We start from the raw sequence: 26,719 nt of genomic DNA on the forward strand, positions 1-26,719 counted from the left end.
ATTGCTTCCAAAAAATAACTTGGCTGAAGGAAATTTGATCCATGCTAGTGAGACTGGGAATGAGACAACTGTGGGGTGACCCCTCAAATGCAGTATTTCCCTCCCAAACAAGCACTGGCGTTGCCAATAGGTCTCGCATTAGGAAAGTTTGACCTATTGGTATTGTAAATGACAAATTTTGTATGTATGTGTTGGTTTTGAAAATAGCAAAATTAATAGCTTTGTCATTTACAATGCCAATAGTTTTAACTTTTGCAAATGTGACACCTATAGCATTTGTAATGCAATATGTGTCGTATTTACGTGACTTAGATGTATTGATATTACAAATAACAATGGCTTTTAATTTTTTTAATAATTAATACTTAAATAAAAGGTATTGTAATTTATAATGGCAATAGCTTAAACTTTTGTAAATAACTTTTGTGAAGATTATGTTCAGTGTATTTTATCGTGACGAAAATCCAAGAACAGAAGTGAAAAAATGTAACATCTTTTTATGACATTTTGTAATAAAGCTTGAAACATTGACAGAACATATTTGAACCAGTTGTTGTTGAATAGTTGCACAGATCAGTGGCGTCACTAGGGTTGGTGTCACCCGGTGCGGGTAACTCATGGTGTCACCCCCTCACGACTTACCGCATGGACCTCCTCCGCTCCGAGTCCGCCAGTGGACACAGATGGCAAATAACGGGATCATACCCAATCCTTACTAAAGTTTGTAAATTTAGTTCCTATATTTACAAAGGCCATAGAAGAAAAATGTAATTCAACAAGGTCGGAGCCTAGGATGGTAACCTGCGACCTATCTCACTCAAGAATGTCTGCAATGAAAGCAGTAACTCGCTGAGCTTCCTACATAAAATACAAATCTGTGACTTGCATGGTGTATGCTTCACTTTGCAGCTGGGACATTAACTCTTTATACTTTGTATGAGTCAGGCCTGGCCTGTAACTAGACTGCACACACACAGATCTCACCAGCAAGTGTATTCACCACCAAAGTTATCTTACAGCTACAATACTTTGGAATTTGTTGGGTACAAAGATCTCTGCACCAGGTGTCTAATCGATTCCCAGTAAACTATTTTAAAGTGAAGTCTGCTCGAGAGAAAACAAAGTACAATTAGAAGAGGTATATAATACTGCAATATATGATAGACACTCAAGCACAAGAACAAACGTTACGTAGGCAATGGTGGCACTTGTGCAAGTATCAAAAAGCAAACAAAATGCCATTACCACAGTCCCCAGGCCAGGCCTACCATCCGTGGCTTCAATTGAAGAGGTACTAGTAGTTCAAAGAAGGGGGTTGCTGCACTGTTCCTCAAAGGGGAGAAAGATTAGGAAAAGCTGACGTGACCTAAGGTGTGGGTAGTACACCTTTGGGCATCCATTTTGTTGGATGTATTTGCCTCACACACCCAAAAGGGTGTCATGCTTCATCATTGGCGGTTGCTCCTCGTCGGGGGGGCGGTGCAATCCCCAACGGGCTCACCTCGAGGAGGGGCTCTTTAGCGGAGATCTTTTGTATCCAACAGCCCTATGGTGAAGTGAGGGTATGTGGGCAGAGTGTCAGGTAGACTCGGTGTAGTGATTAAAATGCAGCAGGGGATGCCGGAAACAACTTTATTCTGGGGGTCCCCCTACTACAATTAAAACCAGTGGAGAAAGGCAACTCGCTAGGGGTAACCAAGTTAGGTAAAGTAATCCTAGAGAGGCCTTAGAAAACAATGGGTCAACATGTTTCTCGCATTGGGTTAATCACCTGCGATTCATCAGGACCTTTAAAAGTGAAACGAAAAAAGGAAAAGAACTCTTAACATGCGAGTGTCATGTATGTGGTGTAGGTGTATTTTACCTTGGTGGAAAGTCCTATGCCTAAATAATGAGAAAAAACAGAACGTTATTAATAGTATATTTCTCATCAAAAGCATAAACTGGGTCAGCGTCAGCATGTAAAAAACAGTGAGGCATGCTCCGGGTGGTGTTGGGGGGGAGTACCCAACCTAAACATGCCAGGTGAATACAGCGTGCAGTGCAAGGATCACACACTCACACTGTGTTTGTGAATGTAAAACATTATGGTAAAAACCAGTGTTTAAAAGCAGCAGTATTATCTAAAAACACCATCCATGTTATTCAGTGTCAATTTGTGTCATAATTATATGAATAACATCACATTTTCATCCAAGAGGTAAAACAAGCATATGCCGGCTGATGGCTCACCTAGGGGTCAAGGTCTAAGAGCCACATGAATGCTCGGCGGGTCAGTTCTACGAGGGCAAGCCTTCAGGTGTGGCTGCAATGTACAATGGATGTTATACCAGGGAGCGGAAAATAACGAGGTAAAGTACTGGCTAACAAGGACTGGGTGGACCCAGGTAATGTCATGTAGTCCCACCTTACCTTACTCGTCCCGTGACCGCGTGGGTGCACCTACCCATCTCCGCCGAGTTCGGATAGATGGGTAGGTCTGGCGGTGTTTGTTATTAAAAGGGCACCGGCGGGGAGGAGCCTCGTCAATGGCGCCCTTCCGTGTCGGTCACATGACCAAAGTAGTTTCTATAGCGGCCATGACAGAAAGGTGAAACGCATATAGCGGTAGATACAGCAAAGGTGGCTCAGTGTTTAGTGCAACAGCTAAAGAGCGGAAAGTTATTTAACAGAACAAATGCCCATTTTATTCGATTCGTACATAATGTGCGGCCTCTCGGAGTATCTGGTCATGCATTTGATTTGAAATGGCTCGATCACTGGAGTGAGCCGATATAAATTTTACCAATACCCATTCCGTTATGTTGGAAATTTACAAGCCAATCCTCGGATTTGTTAAATCTTGCATTTTATTTGCAAGGAAGTTACGACCCTTGGAAAAGGTCACGTGGTGTATTATGTGAACGGGTCGGCCATGATAGATAGGGAAGAGGCTCTGGATGGAACACAGCCAATGAGGGGCTGTCACGTAAAGACCACGGGTGTGTGAGTTGTACCACTGCCGAGGCATGTGTCAATATTAATAGTGTTTATTCTTATTTTCATCCGTTAGCTCACAGAATGTGTCCGGTCATGCACCATATTAAACATATGAACAGAAGAAGAATCGCCACACAACTAGTCATAATTGGGTCATCTTCCGTCAACCGTTATACAGTTACCACTCATGCTGGTTATCTAATGTATACAAACAGGTGTCATCAAAGATCTAGTGAATGTATCATGTCAGATGCACAGAGAGTGTCCCTGTTGTATGTAATCCGAGCCTAACTAAATTAAAGGTAAGGCAATATCAGTGTAGGAAAATTGATACAGATTGACTTATAGCGAATGCCAGGGGATATCTTCATTCAAGCCATGGCTGTCAGAAGATAAGCGATGGACCCATCTCTGCTCCTTCATAAAGAGTGCATTCTGTGGGGAGTTTGGGCTGGATTCCAAGATAACCCAATTCAAGGACTCTTCATTATGGTTGCATTCCACGTAGTGTTTGCACATTTTTGTATTGGTTTTTTTACAGCGAAAATTGCTGCGGTGTTCAATGATGCGGGTTTTAATGGGGCGGGTGGTCATCCCAATGTATTGCAAGTTGCATGGGCAAGTCAATAAGTAAATGCAATGTGAAGTATTGCAATTAGTGTGTTGCCTGAGTTCCCAATTGAAGGTCTCTGAAAGTTTGATGGTTTTCACTATTGAGGTGTATTTACAGACACCGCAGGAACCACAAGGGTAGTGGCCCCTGACAGGAGGTAGCTGCCAAAGGGTCTGTTGTATCACTTTTCTGACTTTCTTTGGCCTGGTACTGATCAGAATATCCTTCAGGTTCTGTGATCTCCTGAAAGCAAACCTAGGCTGCTCCATATCCAGGTCACCAGTGTTGAGGATCCCCCAGTGACGTTTAATGGTCTGTTTGATTTTGTTGGACCGTGGGGTAAAGGTGGTGACACAGGTCATCGTTTGGTTCTCTATCGGTGCGCTCTCCCGTCTCTCTAGTAGAGCTTCTCGGTTGTTATTCCGAGCCCGTTTTCTGGCTTTGTAAACATCGCTTTTAGGATAACCTCTGTCCAAGAGGTTCCTAGACAGTATTAAGGATTCCTTCTTGTAATCAGTTACATCGCTACAATTGCGCCTTATCCGGAGAAATTGTCCGAATGGTAAGTTTGAGCGCAGTGCCTTCGGGTGGTGACTTTTGTAGTGAAGTAAACTGTTACGATCTGTGGGTTTTCTATACAGAGATGTACTGAGAGACCCATCTTCCAATTTGATAGTAAGATCAAGGAAGGCAATTTCCTTAGGTGAAGAGGACATGGTAAAATGTAAGAAGGGGTTCCGTGTATTCACCCATTCAAAGAACTCCTCGTGGGCTGTTGTGGGGCCTGACCAGAGTATTAAGATGTCATCAATGAAGCGTCTCCAATTCAATTGAAGAGGGCCACAGGAGACAAAGGCCACAATCAGGCCCGATTCATGAGATGGGAGAAGGAAGAAAAGAGGATGTGAGGCGAATAAAAAGAAGCAATAAAGTGCAGTCTCTCGAGCCCAGGGGGCGCTGAGCAGTGGCACTTATGGGAGCAAGGTCCCCCTGGAGATCATGGCCACTCGGAGCAGAAGGCCCGGCCACAGGAACATGCTCACTCATGGGAGCAGGGCCTTCCTACAGGAAAAGCAACTCACAACACCAGGGAAATCTGGTAGAATGTGTCACTCATAGCAGCAGGGCACTCCTAAAGACCAAACACAGCTCATAGAAGCAGGGCCGTCTGAGACAATGCATCACTTGTGGCAGCAAGGCCTTCCCAGAGAACAAGCCACTCATAGCAGCAGGGCCCTTCGAGAGAACAAACCGCTCATAGCAGCAGGGCCCTTCTAGAGAACAAACCACTCATAGCAGCAGGGCCCTTCCTAAATAACAAACCACTTGTAGCAGCGGGCCCTTCCTAGAGAACAAACCACTCATAGCAACAGGGCCCTTCTAGAGAACAAACCACTCATAGCAGCAGGGCCTTCCTGGAGAACAAACCACTCATAGCAGCAAGGCCCTTCTAGAGAACAAACGTGTCATAGCAACAGGGCCTTCTGAGGGCAAATCACTCATAGCAGCATTACCACTCAGACAGAACAAACTAATCATAGGAACAGGGCTCTCATAGCAGGGGCGCTCTCTGTGAGAACACGCCAACTCATAAATACAGGATCTTGCCCTTACGAAAGAACATGGTCTCTCATCTAGCAGGGCCCTCCTAAAAAACAAACAGCTCATAGCAGCAGGGAAATCCAAGAGAATGGGTCTCTTGAGGCAACTGGACCCGACCCTCTAGGTGAACTCAACAGTCATAGCAGCAGTCCTTCCTGAAGAATAAACCACTCATAGCAGTAGAGTGATTATATAATGCATCCCAAAGGGAAAATGACTGGTCTAGTTCCTTTGCGTTCGATAAATGGAATAAGGAACTTGATCCCCCCATGTCCTGGGAAAACTAAGAATCTTGATGTAAACTGACTGGGCGCCTGACCGCCAACTGTAATCTTTACATTATACATTTTAAGTATCTGCATCAGATGTATTACACCCCTGCGCAATTGTTGAAATTTGGATTGCTGGAGGATGCGAGATGTACTAGATGTGGGCAGGATGGGGCCAATTTCATGCACCTGGTGTGGGGTTGTACTCTCATACACAGATTTTGGCAGCATGTTGCGAAAGTACTCTTTGATATGACACTGGAAAAGATTGTGTGTACGCCAGAACTATGTCTTCTAGGGCTGCTGAAGAAGATTTAGCCATGCAATCGGCGCATTGTTGCTATTTCTACTTTGTTTGCTAAACTTGCTGTTCCAATGCATTGGGGTGGCAGGGCGGCGCCCACCTTGACGAAGTGGATCAGAGACCTAGTATACTGCAAAGAACAAATGGAGGCATGTGCTGAGGAATTGCCATTGTCCTCTAGGTCCAAGGACTTCTGGGCTCCACTGATCACATACCTTGTGGAATATCTGGCCATGACCTAATCGCTTGTAAAAGAAATCTGCTTAAATGAAAGGAATGGCCTCTGTAAAACCTACTCACTTTTCTTGCTACTATTTATGGTGCAGAAGTACTATCTCGCATTTGTATGGTCTACCACTTGTGTTTATGTGTTTCGAAGTTTGGCTGGGGTTGTGGGAGGGGACAAAAAAGAAAAGTTGCATCCTACTTGTCATTTTATTGATGCGCAGTGTGGGCTCCTTAGCATGCTGCTTGCTGTATATTGCAGTATAATAAATAAAGTTTAAAAAAAGTGGGTGGCAAGGAGCACTGCATTGTTGATGTCATGTGCAGAGAATTGAAAGTGAATATAACAATAAAAGGGCGGCAGGGGTAGAAAACAGTTTTGAACCATAACTGAATTGAGAAATAAAACATGAGGAAGGTTAAAAAAATACATTTTTGATTTGAAACTGTGGATGCACTCATTGTAGCAGTGAAGTAAAATAACCCAAATGTCACGTAGCCAGCAAGGTATAGTCGGGGCGAATAGAGATGAGGGAAAAAACAGAATGGGGAAGGAAAGGAGAAGGTGTAAGGATATGGTCTATACATGTCTTTAAGGGGTCGGTGGAGTGGTGGGGATCCCCTCACGGAACTCCTCCAGGAGAGTGTCCCACAACCCTGATATGGGATGTTTGCAGCGACCCTTCACCTCTTCCCTAGTGTGTAGCAATGTACTCTCGACCTGAGCCAATGCCAACGAAGACAGTGGCCACACGGAAGCCATGGGAGGAGTTGCCACTTTCCAGTTCCGCGTGATCAAGTGGTTTGCCACTGCCAGTAAAAGGGCCAGGAATCGCATTACCACTTTGTACTTTCTGGTGTGCCGGTAAAGTCCTAGGATGCATATCTCACCAGATATAAGAGAGGACAGCCCCTGTGCAGTGTGCTAAGTGTAGTATACCAGTATGCGGCTAAGGAGGGACAAGACCAGACCATGTGAACATTGCCCACATCCACCATCAGACAATAGGCAGGCACCGTTATTGCAATGAAAATAGACGTTACTGGGAGTCAAGTAAGCTTGGTGCAGACTGCAGAATGTAAAGTTGAATCAGTTCAACTCCTACTACATGCCTCTTTTATTTATGTTCTAACTCAATTCTGGGGTGAGATGCAACCACAGCGTCCACAGCATTTACGTATACAAAATGTACCAGTCTGAAATGTACACATATTAGGTGTGGATGAGCATCAGGCCCGGTGGCTTGCCGGCGCTAGGCGCATACCTCTTACCCGGCTGCGAGGTTTCAGGGATAGGGCCTCCTCGATAACAAACTAATCCTAGCAGCGTGGCCACCCGAAATGACTGTGCCCCACAGCATCGTGACTGCCCAAGGAAGGAAGGAAGCTTTCGCCCCTGGTGCACTCTGCACCAGTGCACTAGAGTCTAGACCTGCCTGTCGAAGAGGGCAGTGTTTTCGTTTTCATTTGCGAATGCACTGCAGTAAAAATTAATCATTGTACTGAAATCTGAATAATTTCATTTGCACTGCCACAACCACATTTTTAACTGAGTTCATCATCTTCATGATTCATTCATATTCATTTATTATAAATGATATTATTTCAAAATTAATTCTCATTCTCTCACCGTCCGGTCCGACTGCTGCCTCGCTCCGAGTCCGGACGGACCCACCAGCAAGAAGAATTTGGGAGGACACAGGAGACTGAGACCACGACTGAGCTCGGCCCGATCTGGTGAGGTCGTCGGTAATAATTATTTATTCCCGGCGGGCGCGTGACCGCCGTGACGTGGGGCGTCAGCAGCAGCGCACACTCGCACAGCGAGCGGGGGCTGTCCCAGGGCCGTCATTGGTTGGTAGCGCCAGTAAGATAGATTGACGGCCATGGGGGACCCAAAAACTGCTGGGTACGCCTCGCACCAGTGACGTTGACCAGCACAGTCGTGTGTGCATGCTGCTGCAGTGTGAGTGCACATACACTGCGCAGTGCGCACTGTGTAACAGACAGTTAGTATTTAACATTTTAGTAAGAACTAAGGTGCGCAGCAAACCAGCAGCAGCACTAACTAGATTGGTGTCACCCCAGATGGGGTGACACCCGGTGCGGTCCGCACCCCCCGCACCCCCCTAGTGACGCCACTGGCACAGATTGATGCTGTGGTGGCGCTGAGTGATGTTGTGGTGGCAACGAGTGATGCTGTGGTATTCAGTGGTGCTGTTGTAGCGCATAGTGATGTTGTGGTGCCCCTGAGTGATGCTGTGGTGGTGATGAGTGATGCTGTGGTGATTCAATAGATAGAGTGAGTGAGATAGAGAGATAGATAGATAGATAGATAGATAGATAGAGGGAGGGTGATAGAGGGAGGGCGATAGAGTGGTAGAGTGGTAGAGTGAGGGCGGTAGAGTGAGGGCGGTATTGTGGTAGAGTGAGAGTGGTAGAGTGAGGGTGGTAGAGTGAGGGTGGTAGAGTGAGGGCGGTAGAGTGAAGGCGGTAGAGTGAGGGCGGTAGAGTGGTAGCGGTAGAGTGCGGGCGGTAGAGTGGTAGAGTGAGGGCGATAGAGTGAGGGCGGTATTGTGGTAGAGTGATGGCGGTAGAGTGAGGGCGGTAGAGTGGTAGAGTGAGGGCGGTAGAGTGAGGGCGGTATTGTGGTAGAGTGAGTGTGGTAGAGTGAGGGCTGTAGAGTGGTAGAGTGAGGGCGGTAGAGTGAGGACGGTCAAGCTTCTGGGGTGCAATGGAGCCCTACCATTTAAGGGAGTCTAAAATTTAGATAAGCCTTATGAAGATTTGGGAGTGCAAGGGACTCCTCTCCACAGTTTGTTACACCACTTTAACAAACATATCACAATGACAACCCAACCCACTAATTAACAAAATGCACATTTCCGGACTGAACTTCGTAGAAACGAGGTATTAGCTGCAGAAAAGATGTGCATGAAATCAATCGCACCCCAGCATGATAAAATGTGGAATAACTGTCCACTACGAGTACCCGGAAAGATGTGTAAATAGAATCTACTACATTTTGTACGACAAAGTATATAAGAATGATGCACGCGTATCAAATAGTGAAATGCATTCATGACATCCGTACATAACACAATGAAATTCTGACCCAACATTGAATACCAATTTATAATTATCACATCTGACTTTCCTCACTGACATTCTGCAGAGCACTGGTAAATTCCTGTAGAAAAACTGCAGCTGTGATAGTATAAATTCAGGCCAAAGGGTCAAAATTCAGGACTAAAGGTCCTTTTTACAGACCCATCTGAGGAGGGCGCACGATTATAAAATATACAGCTGACAGAGGTGCAAGCCAAAATAGATTTATGTTCTGTAGTTGTATTACACATTGGAGTATTGAGCAAACATTCACATATTTAACGTATTTATTGATGAAAAAACTAGCAAACCTACACCCCCCCGAGCAGAATGTGACAGCTGACCTTGAATGATGGTGCCAGGAGCAGCGCTGTGCTTATGGACGTAGAATTAGAGTTCACAGACTGTCGCACTGCTAGAGAGTGAAACTGAGTGAGAAATGATGGTGAGAAAGGAGGACGGAAGGATATCAACAGAGATGGAGAGCCCGAGTATTGGAACAGTGAGAGTGAACAGTGAGAGAAGGGGGAAAGCATGGTCGGCCAGCTGAGAGAGAGGAAGAACAGATGGTGAAAGTTGAGAGATAAGACTAAGATAAGATGGGGCAGAGAAAGGCGTGAAAAAGATGCAGAAATATGCTGAGGGTGGTGGAGAGGAGGTGGAAAAGAGGAAACAGTTAGAAGGGCAAATAAAAAAGAGAAAGCATGTGGGGAGAGAGGCAGAGACCATGGAAAGGTGGGGTAGAGGAGGAAACAGATAGGGGAGAGCTGGGTGGGCGAGGGTGTGGCGTAGCGGACAGAGCTACTGACTTTGAAAGCCCAAATAATAAAGATGAGGGTTTTTGCATAGGTCAAAAATATTTTAGAGAAACCCCGACGTGCATTTGCACCAATGTAAACTCACTTCCGTGTGCATGACGCTCACCGGTCTGGGTAGGAGGACATGCCTTGGCATAAACATAAAGGGAGTTCACCCCTACTTTTCCAGGGACACTCCAGTAAGCTTCTGGATTCCCGGAAAACTGAAAATCTGCACTTGGAAGCGTGAAGCAAGGAGTGTAGATTGGGGCCGGGTTCTTGTCTGAGTGCATGCATCCAACGGGATGAGATGTGTCACATGAACTGTGGCTTCTAATACAGAGTATCACACGCGAGGACAGTGTGTACTTTGTGTGAGAAATGCATTTACCGAATGGGGCGTGGCCATGTCGTGTCCTCCAAAAGGAGGATATTTATGGGCCCCAGAGAGGCTTGGCAGGCCTGCACAGTCTCCCTGATGTTAACCAACCTCCTGTGAGGCTTGCCAAGCACCTTAGAATGACAGTTCTATTAATTTAGCGTTTAAAGTAAATACTGAGCAGATGTGGTGTAAGAGACGGACCTGCCAGTTTTTGAACTGGGGAACCAGGGTTCGAGTACCGGTTATGGCTCAACATCCTGTGATCCTGGGCAAATCACTTTATTTCCCCGTGCTTTACAAACGCCATGACTTTGTGTAATGTAACTGGTGCTCGGCTAAAGAGCCTTGATGCTCTCGGGCCAATATACCACTTCTCTGCTATTTCTCAGTGTTGTAAATAAAAAGGGTTGTTACTGCCCAGTGCAAACTTCGGGAAAGTGAGTCGTGATTCAAACATCTGACTGCAGCATTCACGCCGAGATCTCGGGTATCGATTGGAAGGGAAAGCTGTCACTGCCTCGCCCACTGTCATTCAATCAGGCAGGCCCAGTTTGTCATTTCAACAACTGGTGTACGAGGGGTGTTTGAAGTTTACACCCCAAGCCAGGCCTGCGTGTCTGGGAGGGGGCACTTGAGCAGAACAACAATGCCCCTTTCTTTCCTCTCAGATGGCAAACTTAGCCTTTTGGAAAAAGAGAAACCCAATCTTTAGCACTGAAAGTGTTAATCAATACCGTGGCACTTCATCAGTGTGTGTGGTGTAGTGGGGGAGGGGGTACAGAATGTAGAGTTTAGGAAGGAAACGGGGGTTGGGGATCTTACACTCGGTGTAAAATATCCTGATTACCAAAAGCTAAACACAGAAACAGGTGAAGGAAGCAGGGCTCGGGGTGGGAGGTTGACTCTCAGGCGCCATTTATAAACTCCTCAGCGCCACTAAAGCATTCTCCGTTCGCTCAAAATGTCTGCTCTGCTGAGGCTCAAACAAATGGGCTTTGTTGTGGTTTTAAATGTATTTTTCTGTCCAAAAGACCCACTCCTATGAAGCGTCTTGAGATGCGATTGCTATGTCTTTTTTTAAGGTTTTTGCTGCTTTATACAAGGGAAGAAGTAGATGAATTGTAAATTATAAGAAAGTGTGATCATAAGTGAGCAAATACTGCAAGGCCCCTGGCTTAGTACTTTAGACCGCGCCTGGCCCTTCAGTCTGCCACAACTGTAAAAACAATAAACATCTGAGAGTTTTTCACTGATCAACTCTCACGATCTCTTCTCGCTCGCACCACGTGAATATTTTGTCAGAAACTCGGGAAGAATAATTGATTTCTTAAGAGCGCCGGGCTTATTTTTGTTTTTGTAAAAAAGTTTTCCCTGGCTCTATTTACGCTGTACAAGCAACTTGGTTGGGTTTGCTTGTGTATAACGCATATTTTCTCTTCTTTATAGCATTGTAATACAGTTGGCTTTAAAAAAAAAGTTCAGGTGATAAAATTCTCCCAGTGAAACTTGTAATCCCGTAGATATTCAGACCACTAGTTTGCCGCTCCTGGCATTATTGTTCAGTTGGACAAAAGTTAGACACACTTGGATTCGTATAGATGTGATTTATTGAAGTCATTTAAAATATCAGAATAAGCAAACTGAGCATATGTAATAATAGTTCACTTACTACGTCAGTCTTTTAGATGCACTGCAAAGTTTTTTTTATATAGCCTCTAAAAAATGTAATGGTATGTAAAAAAAAAAAGCTTTAAAGGGTAATGTTTATAAATGATCAAACCACCATGCATATCCCTTTCACGCAGAATGCTTATAAACGAGCGAGTGTGTAAATATACAGCTATAAAGAAATGTAAAAAGCACATTTTTCCGCTTTGACTTTTATATTTCCAAGGTTGAATGAAATGCAACGAGGGCGCATTAAATATATTGACTCTGGTAGGAACGTGCTGCATTATTCCATCTGGCTCGGCATTTGCAAAGTTTTAAGTGGGTGAGCTACACTTTAAGAGCTGTGGTAAAAGTTTACCAAAAGATTGTATCGCTCGTGTGACCCCCTTGGATACTTTGTGTTTGCCTGACCCAATAAGTATAATTCGACGTGGCATTACAAAAGTGCACGCTAATAAAGTGTTTTTTTGTGTAAACTCTTGAGATAAGTGTCTCGTTCGCGAACCATCACGTGTTAACATTACAAATACCAATACAGTTAATTAAAGAAAGGCAGTTACAGATGGACCCTCCAACCATCCAATGCGTGCTGTGCAGCAGCTTCCAGAGGACGTAAGCCCAGAAGGTCCAGGATGGTGGTCGAGATGTCGCATAAGTAAAAACATTGAAGCCACGCCCCCAATGACATCAGACGAACAGTTACGCCAAAAAAACAAGACCTCTTAAAATCAACTCTGACACTACTTGGCATTTTGCGCAAGGTTTCCTAAACATGGAGCTGTTGCACCGAGATCATACACTTGAAAATACAAGAGCAAAGACAGGAGAGAAGAGCTGATACTTGGAGATGTGAAAAGAAAGGTAGAGAGGAACTGGAGTAGAGGGGATGATGAACAGACAGTGAGAGACAGGGAGACAAAACGACAGAAAAAAAGATACATGTGAGGAGTGATGAGGGAAAGTAGGGTAAAAAAGGTAAATGCGTGACAATAGCGAAGACGTGAAATGAGAGAGAACGGGTGTGTGAACAGGAAGAGCGGCCGGGAAACTGAAAGTACGGGCGGCCAGCCATGATTAATTAGGGGAGGAGAAGCCGCAGAGCGCACGCTGGGTGAAGCCCTTTGATGTGCTGTGCGGCCGTTAAAAAATGCAATTAGGAGGGAGGGAGGCTGATGCGCGTGCTTGTTTGGTCACGTGAACTTAAAGAAAACTGCACCAAGAAGCCCTTGGTTTGACGAGGATTTTGAGCACTTGAATTCTCGCTCCGCTCAATGCGCTTGCACGCATTGATAGGTCACGAGACCTAAAAATCTTGAAAGCCAGATACTGGGAGATGATTAACTCAATAACCTGCACAAAAGGCCTCTCAGCTCATCTCACAGGTAGATTTCTTGAGTTTAAAGCTCGACCGATGATGGAATTGTATTGGGACGCCATAGAGAACCCAACCCGATTGATCGTAAGCTCTATTTTCAAGTTAGAGTAGGCACCCTCCCGATAAAGGTATTCACAGCAAAATGGGTAGGAACAACTGATGACGATAAATGCCTGGGGTGCAGGGACCAGCAAGAATCTGAAAGTCATATCTTGTTTTTCTGTCCCCTTTATGCTGCACCCCGCCAAAAGTGGGTGAAACCTATATGCCAACTAATTGGAACCCGCAGACATAGGTAGGCATTGAGAATCTTATGTACAGATCCAAGTCCCCCCATTGCTACAGCCGTAGCAAAGTTCTTGAAATGGGCCTTGGTTATTCGTTCAAAGCAGTAATTACTGTAAAGGTAACAGTGCTCTTTCTTGACCTCCCCAGATCAGTAAAGCTGAATGCGAGGACATCTTTATAATGAATCATTGATTATTAAAGTAGAGATTGTTTGATTTTAAAATTACAGATTTGTGATTTTATGGTTTTATGCAAACAAGCATACTCGACGGTAGTCATGTGAAACTTTAATTACATTTTAAAATATTTATATAAATGTATTCTGTCATGTTATCTTATGCTATTTTACTTGTAAATATTTGTTTTATGAAATGCTTTTATGACTTAACTGTCGAGTAAAGTTATGATGATTGAAAGTGCCAGCATTATATGTAACACTTTAATGACATCATTTACATAGATAAAATCAATATTTGTTAGTAAAATCGTTAACTGGACTTGAGTTGTTCGGTACATGTTCGTAACAATAAAATGACCTTGCGTGAAATGTTGTTCTCTGGTGTAGATAAAAATATGCGTTCCTCGTTTGCTTTGTCAGGGATCCTATTTTATAAGGAACAAATGTGTTTATGTTCAAGCTCTGTTAGCAAAACAGTGCCTTGGGTTGTGCATTTTATATTGTGTAAAAAGAAAGCCAAATTGCTTTTTTATTTCTTATGAACTGTTAATATTGACAAGCTCAGTAGAAATGATCTACCAGCTGCTGAGGGGTGAATCCGATAGAACCCTGTTTGGATTGGAAAAGGTCATGTATAAGTTACAAAAGTTTGTTTAAGGCAGTATTTCTTGGCACTACCAATTGAGGTTTGAAGGCTAGTGTTCAAGATCGCTGACTGTGGATCTGATCTTAAAGTAAGAGGTTGTGAATGGAGTGACACTTTTACAGTGAATTATTGTTCCTAACCTAGTATTCTTTTTCTTGTTTGCTTTATAAAGCTGAAAATGACTCAGGCGGTGGAAACCTTTTCATTAAAGGACGTCCTGGCAGATTTTAAGTCCTGTCTGGCAAATGACAACCAAGATGTGCTAATGGATTACTACCTCAGCGGATGGAAAGGATTGGTCAAGTGAGTGTAAAGAGCTGATCCCAAAGGAGGGTGACACAGGCGCTTAACACATTCCCTTTTTTGTAGGCTTCTCTTCTTTATGTTCAGTCAAACAGAAACTCTCCTTTCATCTACCTGCGCTTGCTGCCTGGCCTGCATAAACAGTGATTGTCTAACCTAAGGGGAAAGTGGAGGATTTTGTGACGTGGTGGCATGTGAGATAGGCTGCAAGGATGCCATACGAGTCTGATACTGCCTCTCCGAGTAATCAGTCAGTTTCCAGCCTCAATCTGCAGCTGCGAAATATATTATGTTTCAAGCAACATCATGGCTAGCCTATTGTCGCTTTTTAGCAGCGGTCTTTTGGGTTGTGGTTGGCTTGTCCTCAACAAATGGATGTTTGTTGCTAATGGGTTGGACAGACGGTCCTTGACAGAGTGAGCATAACTCGGTTTGTCTAAGACTTTGATGTCACCGAGTTAGAAAGAAACTTTCCAACCTCCTGTCTTATTGCTCCTGCTTTCATCATGGTAAAGAACATTTCAGCATCACTCGCCTTGTAGCACCCACAAACATGACGCACCTGTTCAAGTTCAGGCGCTTAACAGAGGTGTTGCAAGGGCGGCACATTTAGCCCACCAAACTCTAGATTGAGCTCAGGAAGATTGGACCCAGCACATTGCCCCTTCTCATATCTTATTAGACACTTAATGCAGCTGCCACAAGGGCACAAGTCCTAAAAAACAAGCATTTACAATGCAATGGTCTCGGCATTTTTAAAGTTAGAGCTATTGGCATTGCTCATGACATTATTTTTATTTGTTTGTTTTTTAAAACATATATAAATGGCATCGTCATTTACAATGCCAACTTTAGGGTAGGAGAGCAAGCGCAAGCAACGAGGGGGCAGGACAGCAAGCACAAGCAACGAGGGGGGCAGGGGAGCAAGCACAAGCAACGAGGGGGGCAGGGCAGCAAGCACAAGCAACGAGGGGTGCAGGACAGCAAGCACGAGCAACCGGGGGCAGGGGAGCAAGCACAAGCAACGAGGGGGGGAGGACAGCAAGCACAAGCAACGAGGGGGGCTGGACAGCAAGCACGAGCAACGGGGGGGCAGCAGAGCGAGCACAAGCAACGAGGGGGGGAGGACAGCAAGCACAAGCAACAAGGGAGGCAGGACAGTGAGCACAAGCAACTGGGGGCAGGGGAGCAAGCGCAAGCAACGAGGGGGGCAGGACAGCAAGCATGAGCAACGGGGGCAGGGGAGCAAGCACAAGCAACGAGGGGGCAGGACAGCAAGCACAAGCAACTAGGGGGCAGGACAGCAAGCAAAAGCAATGAGGGGAGGACAGGAGAGCAAGCACAAGCAACAAGGGGGGCAGGACAGCAAGTGCAAGCAATGGGGGGCAGGGGAGCAAGCACAAGCAACGAGGGGGAGGACAGCAAGTATGAGCAACGAAGGGGGCAGGCCAGCAAGGGGGCAAGACGGCGAGCACAAGCAACGGGGCGGCAGGGGAACAACCACAAGCAACGAGGGGGGGGGACAGCAATCACGAGCAACAAGGGGGCAGGACAGCAAAGGGGGGCAGGACAGTGAGCACAAGCAAAGGGGGGGCAGGGGAGCAACCACAAGCAACGAGGGGGGAGGACAGCAAGCACGAGCAACGAGGGGGGCCGGACAGCAAGGGGGGCATGACAGCGAGCACAAGCAACGGGGGGAGGGGAGCAAGCACAAGAAACGAGGGGGGAGGACAGCGAGCACGAGCAACGGGGGCAGGGGAGCAAGCACAAGCAACGAGAGGGGAGGACAGCAAGCACGAGCTTCGAGGGGGGGGCAGGACAGCAAGCACGAGCAACGGGGGCAGGGGACCGCAAGGGGGGGCAGGACAGCGAGCACAAGCAACGGGGGCAGGGGAGCAAGCACAAGCAACGAGGGGGGAGGACAGCAAGCATGAGCAACGAGGGGGGGCAGGGGAGCAAGCACAAGCAACGGCAGGACAGCAAGGGGGGCACAACAGCAAGCACAAGCAACGGGGGGCAGGGGAGCGAGCACAAGCAACGGCAGGACAGCAAGGGGGGCAGGACAGCGAGCACAAGCAATGGGGGGCTGGGGAGTAACCACAAGCAACGAGGGGGGACAGCAAGCACGAGCAACGAGGGGGGCAGGACAGGAAGCACAAGTAACGGAGGGCCAGGGGAGCAAGCACAAGCAACGAGGGGGGAGGAGACCAAGCACGAGCAACGAGGGGGGGGGCAGGACAGCAAGGGGGGCAGGACAGAGAGCACAAGCAACGGGGGCAGGGGAGCAAGCACAAGCAACAAGGGGGGGGAGGACAGCAAGCACAAGCAACGAGGGGGGGCCGGACAGCAAGCACAAGCACCCGGGGGGCAAGGAAGCAAGCACAAGCAACGGCAGGACAGCAAGGGGGGCCAGGACAGCGAGCACAAGCAACAGGGGGGCAGGACAGCAAGCACAAGCAACGAGGGAGGGCAGGGCAGCAAGCACAAGCAACAGGGGCAGGGGAGCAAGCACAAGTAACGAGGGGGGAGGACCACAAGCAATGAGGGGGGCAGGACAGCAAGGGGGGGCAGGACAGCGAGCACAAGCAACGGGGGGCAGGGGAGCAAGCACGAGCAACGAGGGGGGGCAGGACAGCAAGCACGAGCAACGGGGGGCAGGGGAGCAAGCAACGGCAGGACAGCAAGGGGGGGCAGGACAGTGAGCACAAGCAACGGGGGCAGGACAGTGAGCACAAGCAACGGGGGCAGAGGAGCAAGCACAAGCAACGGGGATGGAGGACAGCAAGCACGAACAACAAGTTGGGGCAGGACAGCAAGCATAAGCAACGGGGCAGGGGAGCAAGCACAAGCAACGAGGGGGGGCAGGACAGCAAGGGGGGGCAGGACAGCGAGCACAAGCAACGGGGGAGGCAGGACAGCAAGGGGGTGCAGGACAGTAAGCACAAGCAACGGGGGGCAGGGGAGCATGCACAAGCAACGAGAGGGGAGGACAGCAAGCACGAGCAACGAGGGGGGGCAGGTCAGCAAGCATGAGCAACGGGGGGCAGGGGCACAAGCAACGGCAAGACAGCAAGGGGGTGCAGGACAGCAAGCACAAGCAACTGGGGCAGGGGAGCAAGCACAAGCAAAGAGTGGGGGGAGGACAGCAAGCACGAGCAACGAGGGGGGGGCAGGACAGCAAGCACAAGCAACGGGGGCAGGTGAGCAAGCACAAGCAACGAGGGGGGGAGACAGCAAGCAAGAGCGTCACAACTGCACAACGGGCGCTTCTTACCGTATGGGTTCCTGCTTTGCCCTGCTGCAGTCAAGCCTCCTATCAAAAGTGGAGGAGCCGAGCCAAGCCAAGGGTCTGGGAGCATAGTCTGCTCACGCTGCCTGCAGGCGCCAGTCCGCCCTCTGATTGGTTAATAAGGAACACCAATCAGAGAGCTGACTTGAGCGTGCAGGCAGCGTGATGAGGGGCGTGCTCTCTCCTGATGACGTCAGGGAAAGAAAGAAGAGGAAAAAAACACCCCCGAATCGGGAAAAGACGGGGTTTAAAGGGAGTGATGCCCCTCTCCTCCAATGGCTGGCCATCATTTACGAGGCCAGCCAATGGAGATGAGGGGCGGGTTCAAGCCCCCATACTGGGTATGCATTAAATCTCTGACCGAGACTGCGCAAGCGCAGCCTACGGTCCTCGACCTAAAAAGAAGTGGGGTAAGCTGATGTCACGACAGGAAGTGACGTCTCGAAAGGTAGCGTGCATTCAGTTGCAGTTTATAGTTATCGAGCTCCCGGTAAAATAATTGGGGGGACGCCGTCCACCCGCATGGTACCCCGGCTGCCACGCATGATAACGTGTGGAGTTTGGGTAGAAGGTAGCTCCACCTGAACCGCCGTGTACGCTTGTAGTTCAGGGTAAGGGCGTTGTCTTACCAAGGCCATTTGTTTTAGAGGAATGTTGATGTTTGCACATTAGCAGGAAATGCCTGCATTTTAACTTGAAATGCCATCCTAGGCGCTACTTTTCCACACAATATTGTTTAGCCTTTATTACCCCAAAGAAAATATGTAGAATATCGAAAACTGATTTTTTTTTTATATTGACAAGGCTGACAAGTGTGTCCATGACATGATACCATCAATCATGTACCCGACTTGTGCAGTAAGGATTGGCTGATTCCATGTAGGGATGTTAAAAGACAAAATGTTTTCATAAGGTTTTTAGTCTTTCTTCGTCCCTCACACACCATGACCCTCAATAAATTCTATAAAAATCAGCCAAATGTTGAATGAACATTTTGAGACTAACACTTTTGAAAACAAAACTGCGTTCCACAGTTGTTCAATTTCAACTTAGCCCTGCTGATGAAGTGTAAATGAGTTGCTGGATTTTGGAGTTCAGTCAACACAATAATGAAAAATAACCAAAATAAAGGTTTTTATTCTTTACTCTTTTTAAAAAAAACTGTGTGCCACCTATAGACGAGACATGTATGCTTATTATTTGTGCTCTTTTAATGTTTATTGCATATGTTTGCAGAAAAAAAAGAAGTGAAAAAAATCAGCAGGTTTGTCAAGGACAGACCAGTTGGTTTTGCCAAGCATTTTATGGTTTTTAAGAGCTGATTGCCTATGTGAAACTTTCACTCCTTCCCAATAGCCCTAAAATCATAAGGCGAATCAGGCGTGAGTGGGTGAATGATTGTTGGCAGGAGGAAGGAGGTGCCCAATGTAGTGGCAGGCTGATTTGATATTGAGTCATCAGCCAATAGAAGCACTATCCCCGCTGTTATCGTATTGCATTAGTGGAGACAAGCTTCAAATTCCACTGAAGCGCTCCGCACCACTATACTAGGCCCTACAAAGTAACAAGCATTTGTAATGCAATAGGACTCGCATTTACGCGAAACCTATTGCATTGCAAATGGGAGTAAGGGCGGGCTAGAAGGCAAAGAAAATAGTGCTCACAATATAAATAAACGTACTGTGCAACACTCTAAGTAAAGGGACCAGTAGCCATGGAAGGATACAAATGAGGACATGTCCGTCATAAGTAGGGACTAACCAGCCTAAAACCAATGGGAAGGCAGCATTTAAAAATTAAGCCAATGAAAAAGATGGGCGGAGAGTCGGCAGAACTTCCATGGACCTTCCACTCCATACTGAATACTGCATGCCTCGCAAAGCGAGCAGTGCATGCACGCTGCCGCTGTAGGCTCGACCTAAAAACATAGGTATACCGTGGACATGTAAATGAACTGCCCTTAATATAAGTAAGCTTTGTATTAAAACATTTAAGGTCAATTAAATATTTTGCACACACTTTAACCTCATGGCTGCTTCTGGCGGCCAACGGTCGTCGCGTGCACTACCTTTGTAGTGCTGCGCACGCCCGTTGGCCGTCGCGGCCCCGCCCGCTCAATAGAACGTTCCGCACTGGCGCGTAACGTTGCGGAGCAGTTAAGGGGTTAAACAGGCCTCAAGGACATCACTCACAAACTGAAATACCCCTGCATTTTCAAACTGTAAATTTAAAGTCCTGCTTCTGTTAAACGTTGTGGTGACCGCAGTTACATCATGTAAGTGATTGTGCTTCTAAGGACCTTCTGGAGCCTGTCATCACTGGGGAGGTTGTGTCCTGGTTCTTGCTGATTCTCTGTAAACCGAGAGGGTGTTTAAGTTCCACCTCCGGTCAAGCCCATTCTCATGGAACTTGAAGGCGGAGCATGATTTGCATGAGTCGGAGCCTCCGCATCACAGTTCCGCCATCTCCTAGTTCCTTCAAGATAGTAGAGTTTCAACGATGAATTAATTAATTTTTTGTGCGTGGGGCAAGAGTCTATCATTATGGGTTTCATTGTACATTTAAGCGTCCGCACTAGTAGTCGGGAACAATAAAGAAAACAATTTCTTTTTACATACTGACTCACTGAACTGCCGTTTTGAAGCACTGTAAACGAGGTCATGGGAGGTGCATGGTCAACCAGCACTGCTGGATTTTTAACGTGACCTGTAGATCATACCACGTGGCAGAAGCTGGCATCAATTCACTGAGCCATCTGTTGGCATGAACCTTTGCATAAGCACTGACTAAGTTGTCAGATCTTACTGAAAATAACCCCAATGCAGGTTAGCAAATTGGGCGCTGTTCCGCAGAGCGCCAGAAAGCAGGTCATTCAGGGGCATGACCTCAGCACAGCACGTGCACTGGCAGTTTGTGAATACCTGACGGATGAGGCAGCACAAAGCAGTTCCCCCTGCTCATGTTTGGATAGAACGCTCCTCGCTTCTTATGGAACAGCGCCGTCTACTGGAACAAGTCGAATTTTTTTTCCATATGTACATATTGTGTCGTACTTAAGGGTGACTTCAAGACAACGAGTAGTTTTTTTTATTACATAGCTAGAAACAGACAAACCATTATTAAATCATCATAAAAAAAACGTGACAGGTAATTGTCGTGGTGTTGCTTCATTCTTAAGACTAAGTGTACATTTTCAAGCCGGCGTAAATACTGTGACAGAAGTGGAACGTTAGAATAAACAAAAAAATGTATCCTCTCCTCGAAGCCAGGCATACACGTGCAGGGACAGGTGTGCTGAATCCTCACTACTTTCCCGAAACGGATTTAATAAACCACATCTTTGTGTATTCTAATCAGTGCTTCCTTCCCGTCACATCCCTTACCTCTCTAACCGACTGGCTGTACCATATTTCACAACCTACATAGCCCTAAGTAAATCCATCCTACGTACAGTGGCCCCCTCATATAGACCCTCCGCGGCTCACCGAATATCTTCTTTAACTCCACTTCCCAAATGAGCATAAGCCATATGGTTAGTTTTTCTTGTACCTTGTCTCCAATCCTGTTCTTTCTTGGGCCATGGTTCCATCACTAGTCCATTACCCGCTTATTTCTTCTATGGCACAGCATTAGTACCTGTAGACACATTCTTAATAACGTCTACTTAGGGTTCGGACCTCATTGTCAAAGTATTTCTCAGTTCGTCCATATTTTACATACAAGTTCGGAAAGTTCATATGTGAAATCTTCACTAAGTCGCACAGAATCCAGCTTTCTCATCTCGTCCTTCAATTACTTCTTTATTGACTTAAATGATGCAGTGAAGATTGGCGATTCAGAAGAACTCCAGACCCAGCTGCTCAAAAGCCTTGTTACCTGCCTGGACCGGCTAAATTACTGTTATTAAGGGTCAACTTACCCACTACACATTCTTTCAGTAGACACACTAGAAGAAACCAGTGCTAGGCTATTTTCAATTACAATTCAATGCTACTGTGCTTACCATCTCTGTTTTTAGCCTACCGAAAGGTGCTAGTGTGTATTTTGTGTACCCGTGTAGTCCGAATGTAGAAAGCCTGTGTGCATCTGGTTGTGGCAACTTTCTGCCACCCAGACTTCACTGTTCAACAGCATGATTGAGTTTACTTTGCGTTCTGCATGCGGAGATACTATTCCAGGGCCTGCCACATGCTTGAGAAAAACTTTAGATGCACTCCACCTAAGCCCTGGCATTCGCACCCTCGCAAACTAGGCACGTGGACCATTTTGACTTTTTTTTTTACATTCCCAAGCTATGGCTTGAAAAGTATTTCCAAAAATGTATTAGGACCTTAGTTTATGCAGTTGGGGTAGATTTTGCACTCCTGTCTATTTCCAAAGTAATATCTATACATTTCTCTGTAAGCATTACAGTAGCCCAGATAGCTTTGTTTGTTTTCCAGTACGTTTCTTGAGCAGAAAAAAACGAAAGCTCCGTAGACACTACTTTCCTAAGTCCAGTGTGTGGGCATGCTTCAGTTTGATTGAATTGCCCCAAACAATGTTGGTGTCACTAGTAAAACAGGAAACCCAAGCACTCCTACAATGTCATAACAGTATAAGACCTAAACAGTTGGGATGTTAAGCAAAGATGTAATTTTTTAACACATGCAATTTTGTGTTCTTCTACAATCCACTTCTGTACAGATTCTTGCTTTGAAAAACAGCCGACACGTGTTTTGTCACTGTGTGTCTTTATCAAGGCTGTGAAATTTGTAACAATGAAAACGAAATTAAGACCAATCATGATGTATAATGGAATGTTATAGATGTAAGAAGTAATAGGAAAAGTTGGTGAATTGTAGGGAAAGTGATAATTAGCAGAGACAAGCAAAAACTTAGAAGTAAGTGTGAATCAAAATAGAAATAATCTATGAAGAAAAGAAGGTAAGGTTAAGAAGAGCAGCCGTGATATGAAATAAAGTATGCAAAGGTCCATGTCCATAAAGATTGTGATATAAGCTCATCTGTCCTAAAAGGAGATGAAGTATCAAAGTAAAGGTATGGTGATTACTTTCACCAACCTTGAGAGGGTAAAAAAGCAGTCCAAGAGCATTTATATCCCAACCCTAAAATGTCTCTAATGGTCCATAGTGTGTAGACTAAGGGAGCAACCGCCCCATCAAATTCTGGTAATATCAGATACAACTGATGTAAAAAGAAGAATGACCAAGTTATAAATCGGAGGATAATAAAAAGATGTCTCAAATCTTGATGTATGTATGTGTGTTCTTATATAGCGCTCAACTTTCCCTAGGGCATCTCAGCGCTTGCCTTGGGAACCCGTCCGAGCTTTTCCCTGTGAGATAACCCGTACTGGGCATCCCCAGGGTGAAAGCCAGGCATCCCGCCGCGGGGGGCCGTTGTGGAAATTAAGCAAGCTAATGCCCAGAGTTGCAGAGTGTGAGCCTGTGATTAGAATGGGCACCGAAATGAGAATTATCGAGTCCGTGGACAATTGGGCTCAAGACCCTGCCGCGTCGGGAATTGAACCCTGGTCCCGGGTCTGACCTCTGCTTCAGGGTATGCTTCCTCTAACCAGTGAGCCACACTTCTCCATGTGTTACTTTGTATCATAATGAGGAGGACCAACCTTTGGAGCGGTAGATAAAATTCAATCATCAATTTTTCCAAGAAAAGTGTAAAGAAAACTCTGTTAACACTAGATAGCCCACAGGTGGTATTTCATAAACCATTCATGCGCTAGTAAGAGAAAATAGGCCTGGTTAATATAGTTTAGCAGAATGTATATATCAATAAGATTACATAACCTGCATGTAGAGGTCGACCAAGTATGTCACTCACATATTCCAAAAATCAATACTGAGTGAACCTTCAGCGTTGTATTGTAGTCCAGTGTAATGCGAAAACACTGATTACACGTTTCGCTTGTGAGTTCTATTAATGTGTATCAGCAAGAGAAAGTGAACTATGGTAGGGATGAGACGAAGAGCATAAGTTATATCTTTTTTTAATTCCATTGGGGCATGTAATAATTTATTGCAAAAAAAGTGATAAGTCACTGGTAACTTCCTGTCAAGGGTAATCTGCAAACAAGTGTTTTATATTTCCATGAAATTTCTCTTAACTGAGTTCTATAAGCCTTGATGTATTATATAATTGATTCTGATGTCCTAATTCTTTTTTAACTTCGCTCATACGTTTTTATGGATTACATGGTTTTATTATATATTTTATTATATTGTATATTGTGTATTGTACTTTTAGGATTTTAATTAATCGAATAAAGTGGTTTGACTGACTGACTGATTGACTGATTAAACTCCATGCTGAAATGAAATATAGGATTCAACCGGTGAGAGCATGAGCGGCTCCCCTGGTTGTACCCACCCATGTGGTGGCGTGCGGCAGAGCAACACCGCTAGGGAGCGCCCGCATGGAGGACTAAACCCTGGGGAGACTAGTGGATTGCCTAAATCTTTCCTCCAACTTCCCACTTTGCCCCGCCAGAAACAGAACTCTCCCACTTGTCATATATTAAGGGTCTTAGTATAGAACATTGCTGGTCTGATGAACAAGATAGATGACCCGAATTGCCTTCATTCACTAGTAAATTTGAGATTTGCATGTTCCAGGAAACATGGGCAAGAGGGGAGGTCCTAAAGCCGGGTTTTGCTATTTTTAATATACCCGCATTATCTGGGGGTAAAGGGAGACCATCTGGAGGCCTAAGTGCATGTGTAGGAGTTCACTTAGGTTGTATGGCTAAGCAGATAGACATAGGTTCTAAAGATATATTGTGTGTCATACTCCAGTTCCCATCTAAGATTTCTGTAGCTGTTATTAACCCGTTGGCTGCTTCCGCGATTTCACGGCAGTGCGGCCGTTTTAAAAAATGGGTGGGGCCGCGTCGGCCATTGGCTGACGGCAGCACCAGCGAGTTAGTGCTCCCGTCGGCCAATTGCCGACGGCAGCATGGAAGGGGTTAATAATGTAGACTCTCATCTAGCTATTAATAGGCATCCCACCTTGCCTTTATTACTGGAATTTAAAGCAGTAACTCGAGAAAAAGGCTCTGTAACCCTAGCCAAGATCAAATCAGGTTCCCCATCAGACCCTCTCCCACCCCGTTCCTGCACAATATAGCTACTCTTCTCACAACAAAACTTACAGAGCCTCACCCCTGGGTAAAGAGTCTGTCACATTGGAAGTATTAACTGTATTTCTAGGCTCCATTGCTGCCAGTCACATAGTAATACTAGGAAGGGACTTTAACTGTCATTTTGAGCCTCTGTAGGGAATTCTACCGGATAGCCTTTTTGATGAGGATACAGTTTGGGCAATCCCGGAGACGAGATGCCCTCCGGTCAAAAAATGGTCCCCCCTGACAATCCAGATGAATTCTCTGGTCCTTATGCACTCGTTAAGAGCATGCAATGGTAGAACATTGTCCGATACATCCAGTAGTTATACTTTTTATAGAAAAGATCATGGCTCTTTATTAGACTACATCATAATCGATTCAAAATCCTGGAACAGGCTCGTTGATTTTAAAACTGTCCCAAGGCTGGAAAGTGACCATTATGCATTAGCTCTGGAAATTAAATCAAGGGAAAGTGCTACCCCTGGTTGAACCTAGCGATATAAAATTGACCCTCTCCAATTGTAGGAGAAGAGTGAGATGGTCACATTTCTGTCACTCAGAAGACAAATTGAGCACCTTGTATGAAGCTTTAATCCCTGTTCTTGTGGCGGCATCTAATTCAATGGCCACAAATGTGGAAGGTCCCGACTTGGAGAGGGTGGCAAAAAACCACGCCAAATTAGAAGAAGTCGCATTGACTTTCTTTTTTCCAAAAAAACAATAAATTGTTAATGTAGGAAGACCCCCATGCGTGGTTTAATGATCAGTGCCGCATGGCTAAAAGAGCTCTAGTTGCATCAATTAAGACCAACGATCGCCCAAACACCAAAATAGCAAGGAAGACATACAAGGTCGCAATTTACGGACCCAAAAAGGGGTAGGAAATGGAGAGATGGGACGCATTGAGAACTGCCCTCGGGGACAGGGATATTAGGACCTTCTAGGGCTGGGGTCTCCAAACCGGTCCTGGAGGGCCGGATCCATGCCAGATTTTTTGGATATCCCCATTGAGATACATGTAGTAATTTTAAAAATCTGGCATGGATCCGGCCCTCCAGGACTGGTTTGGAGACCCCTGTTCTAGGGTGTTGTCAATTCTGACAGCTCTGGACCCAAGACATCGGTAGACCCGAACTTGGACGAAGAGGTTTGGCGGGAACACTTCCAATCCCTCTATTCCAAGGAAGCCTTGCTGCCAGGTGTGTCACCAGTGGGCCGTCATTCGAGGGATGTCTCTCCTTCGTACCTAGAGTCTATCGATCACCCCCCTGACAGCGGCCCCAGCATTAGTATAAGCTTGGACGGAATTAAGGGAGCCCTTATGAAAATAGCCCCAGGTAAAGCGCCAGGCCTGGACAAGATCCCGGGGGACCTATTCCGCAACGAGCCAGCTGTCTGGGCCCCATACTTTTGGGTTTTATTCAATGCTATATTGCAGGGTATGGGGATCCCGTCCAGCTGGCTTGGTGCAGAAATAATCCCAATCTTTTAAAAAAGGCTCTCCACTCCTGCCAACCAACTACAGGCCTATTAGCCTGATTGATAA

General features: G+C 46.0%; 1 protein-coding gene across 2 annotated transcripts in view; it reads left to right on the forward strand.

Annotated features, from left to right (window-relative positions):
• The window catches only part of CPTP (ceramide-1-phosphate transfer protein), an 88,179-nt gene that overhangs the window by 49,963 nt on the left and 11,497 nt on the right, over positions 1-26,719 (forward strand). For both annotated transcript variants that reach the window (XM_086921437.1, XM_086921438.1), the window contains exon 3: positions 14,610-14,740. In XM_086921437.1, the coding sequence (XP_086777563.1) occupies positions 14,616-14,740 (125 nt within the window). In that variant the 5' untranslated portion in view covers positions 14,610-14,615. The remainder of the gene's footprint in view (positions 1-14,609; positions 14,741-26,719) is intronic.

The sequence above is a fragment of the Lissotriton vulgaris genome, chromosome 5 (assembly GCF_964263255.1).
Source record: "Lissotriton vulgaris chromosome 5, aLisVul1.2, whole genome shotgun sequence".
Classification (NCBI taxonomy): domain Eukaryota; kingdom Metazoa; phylum Chordata; class Amphibia; order Caudata; family Salamandridae; genus Lissotriton; species Lissotriton vulgaris.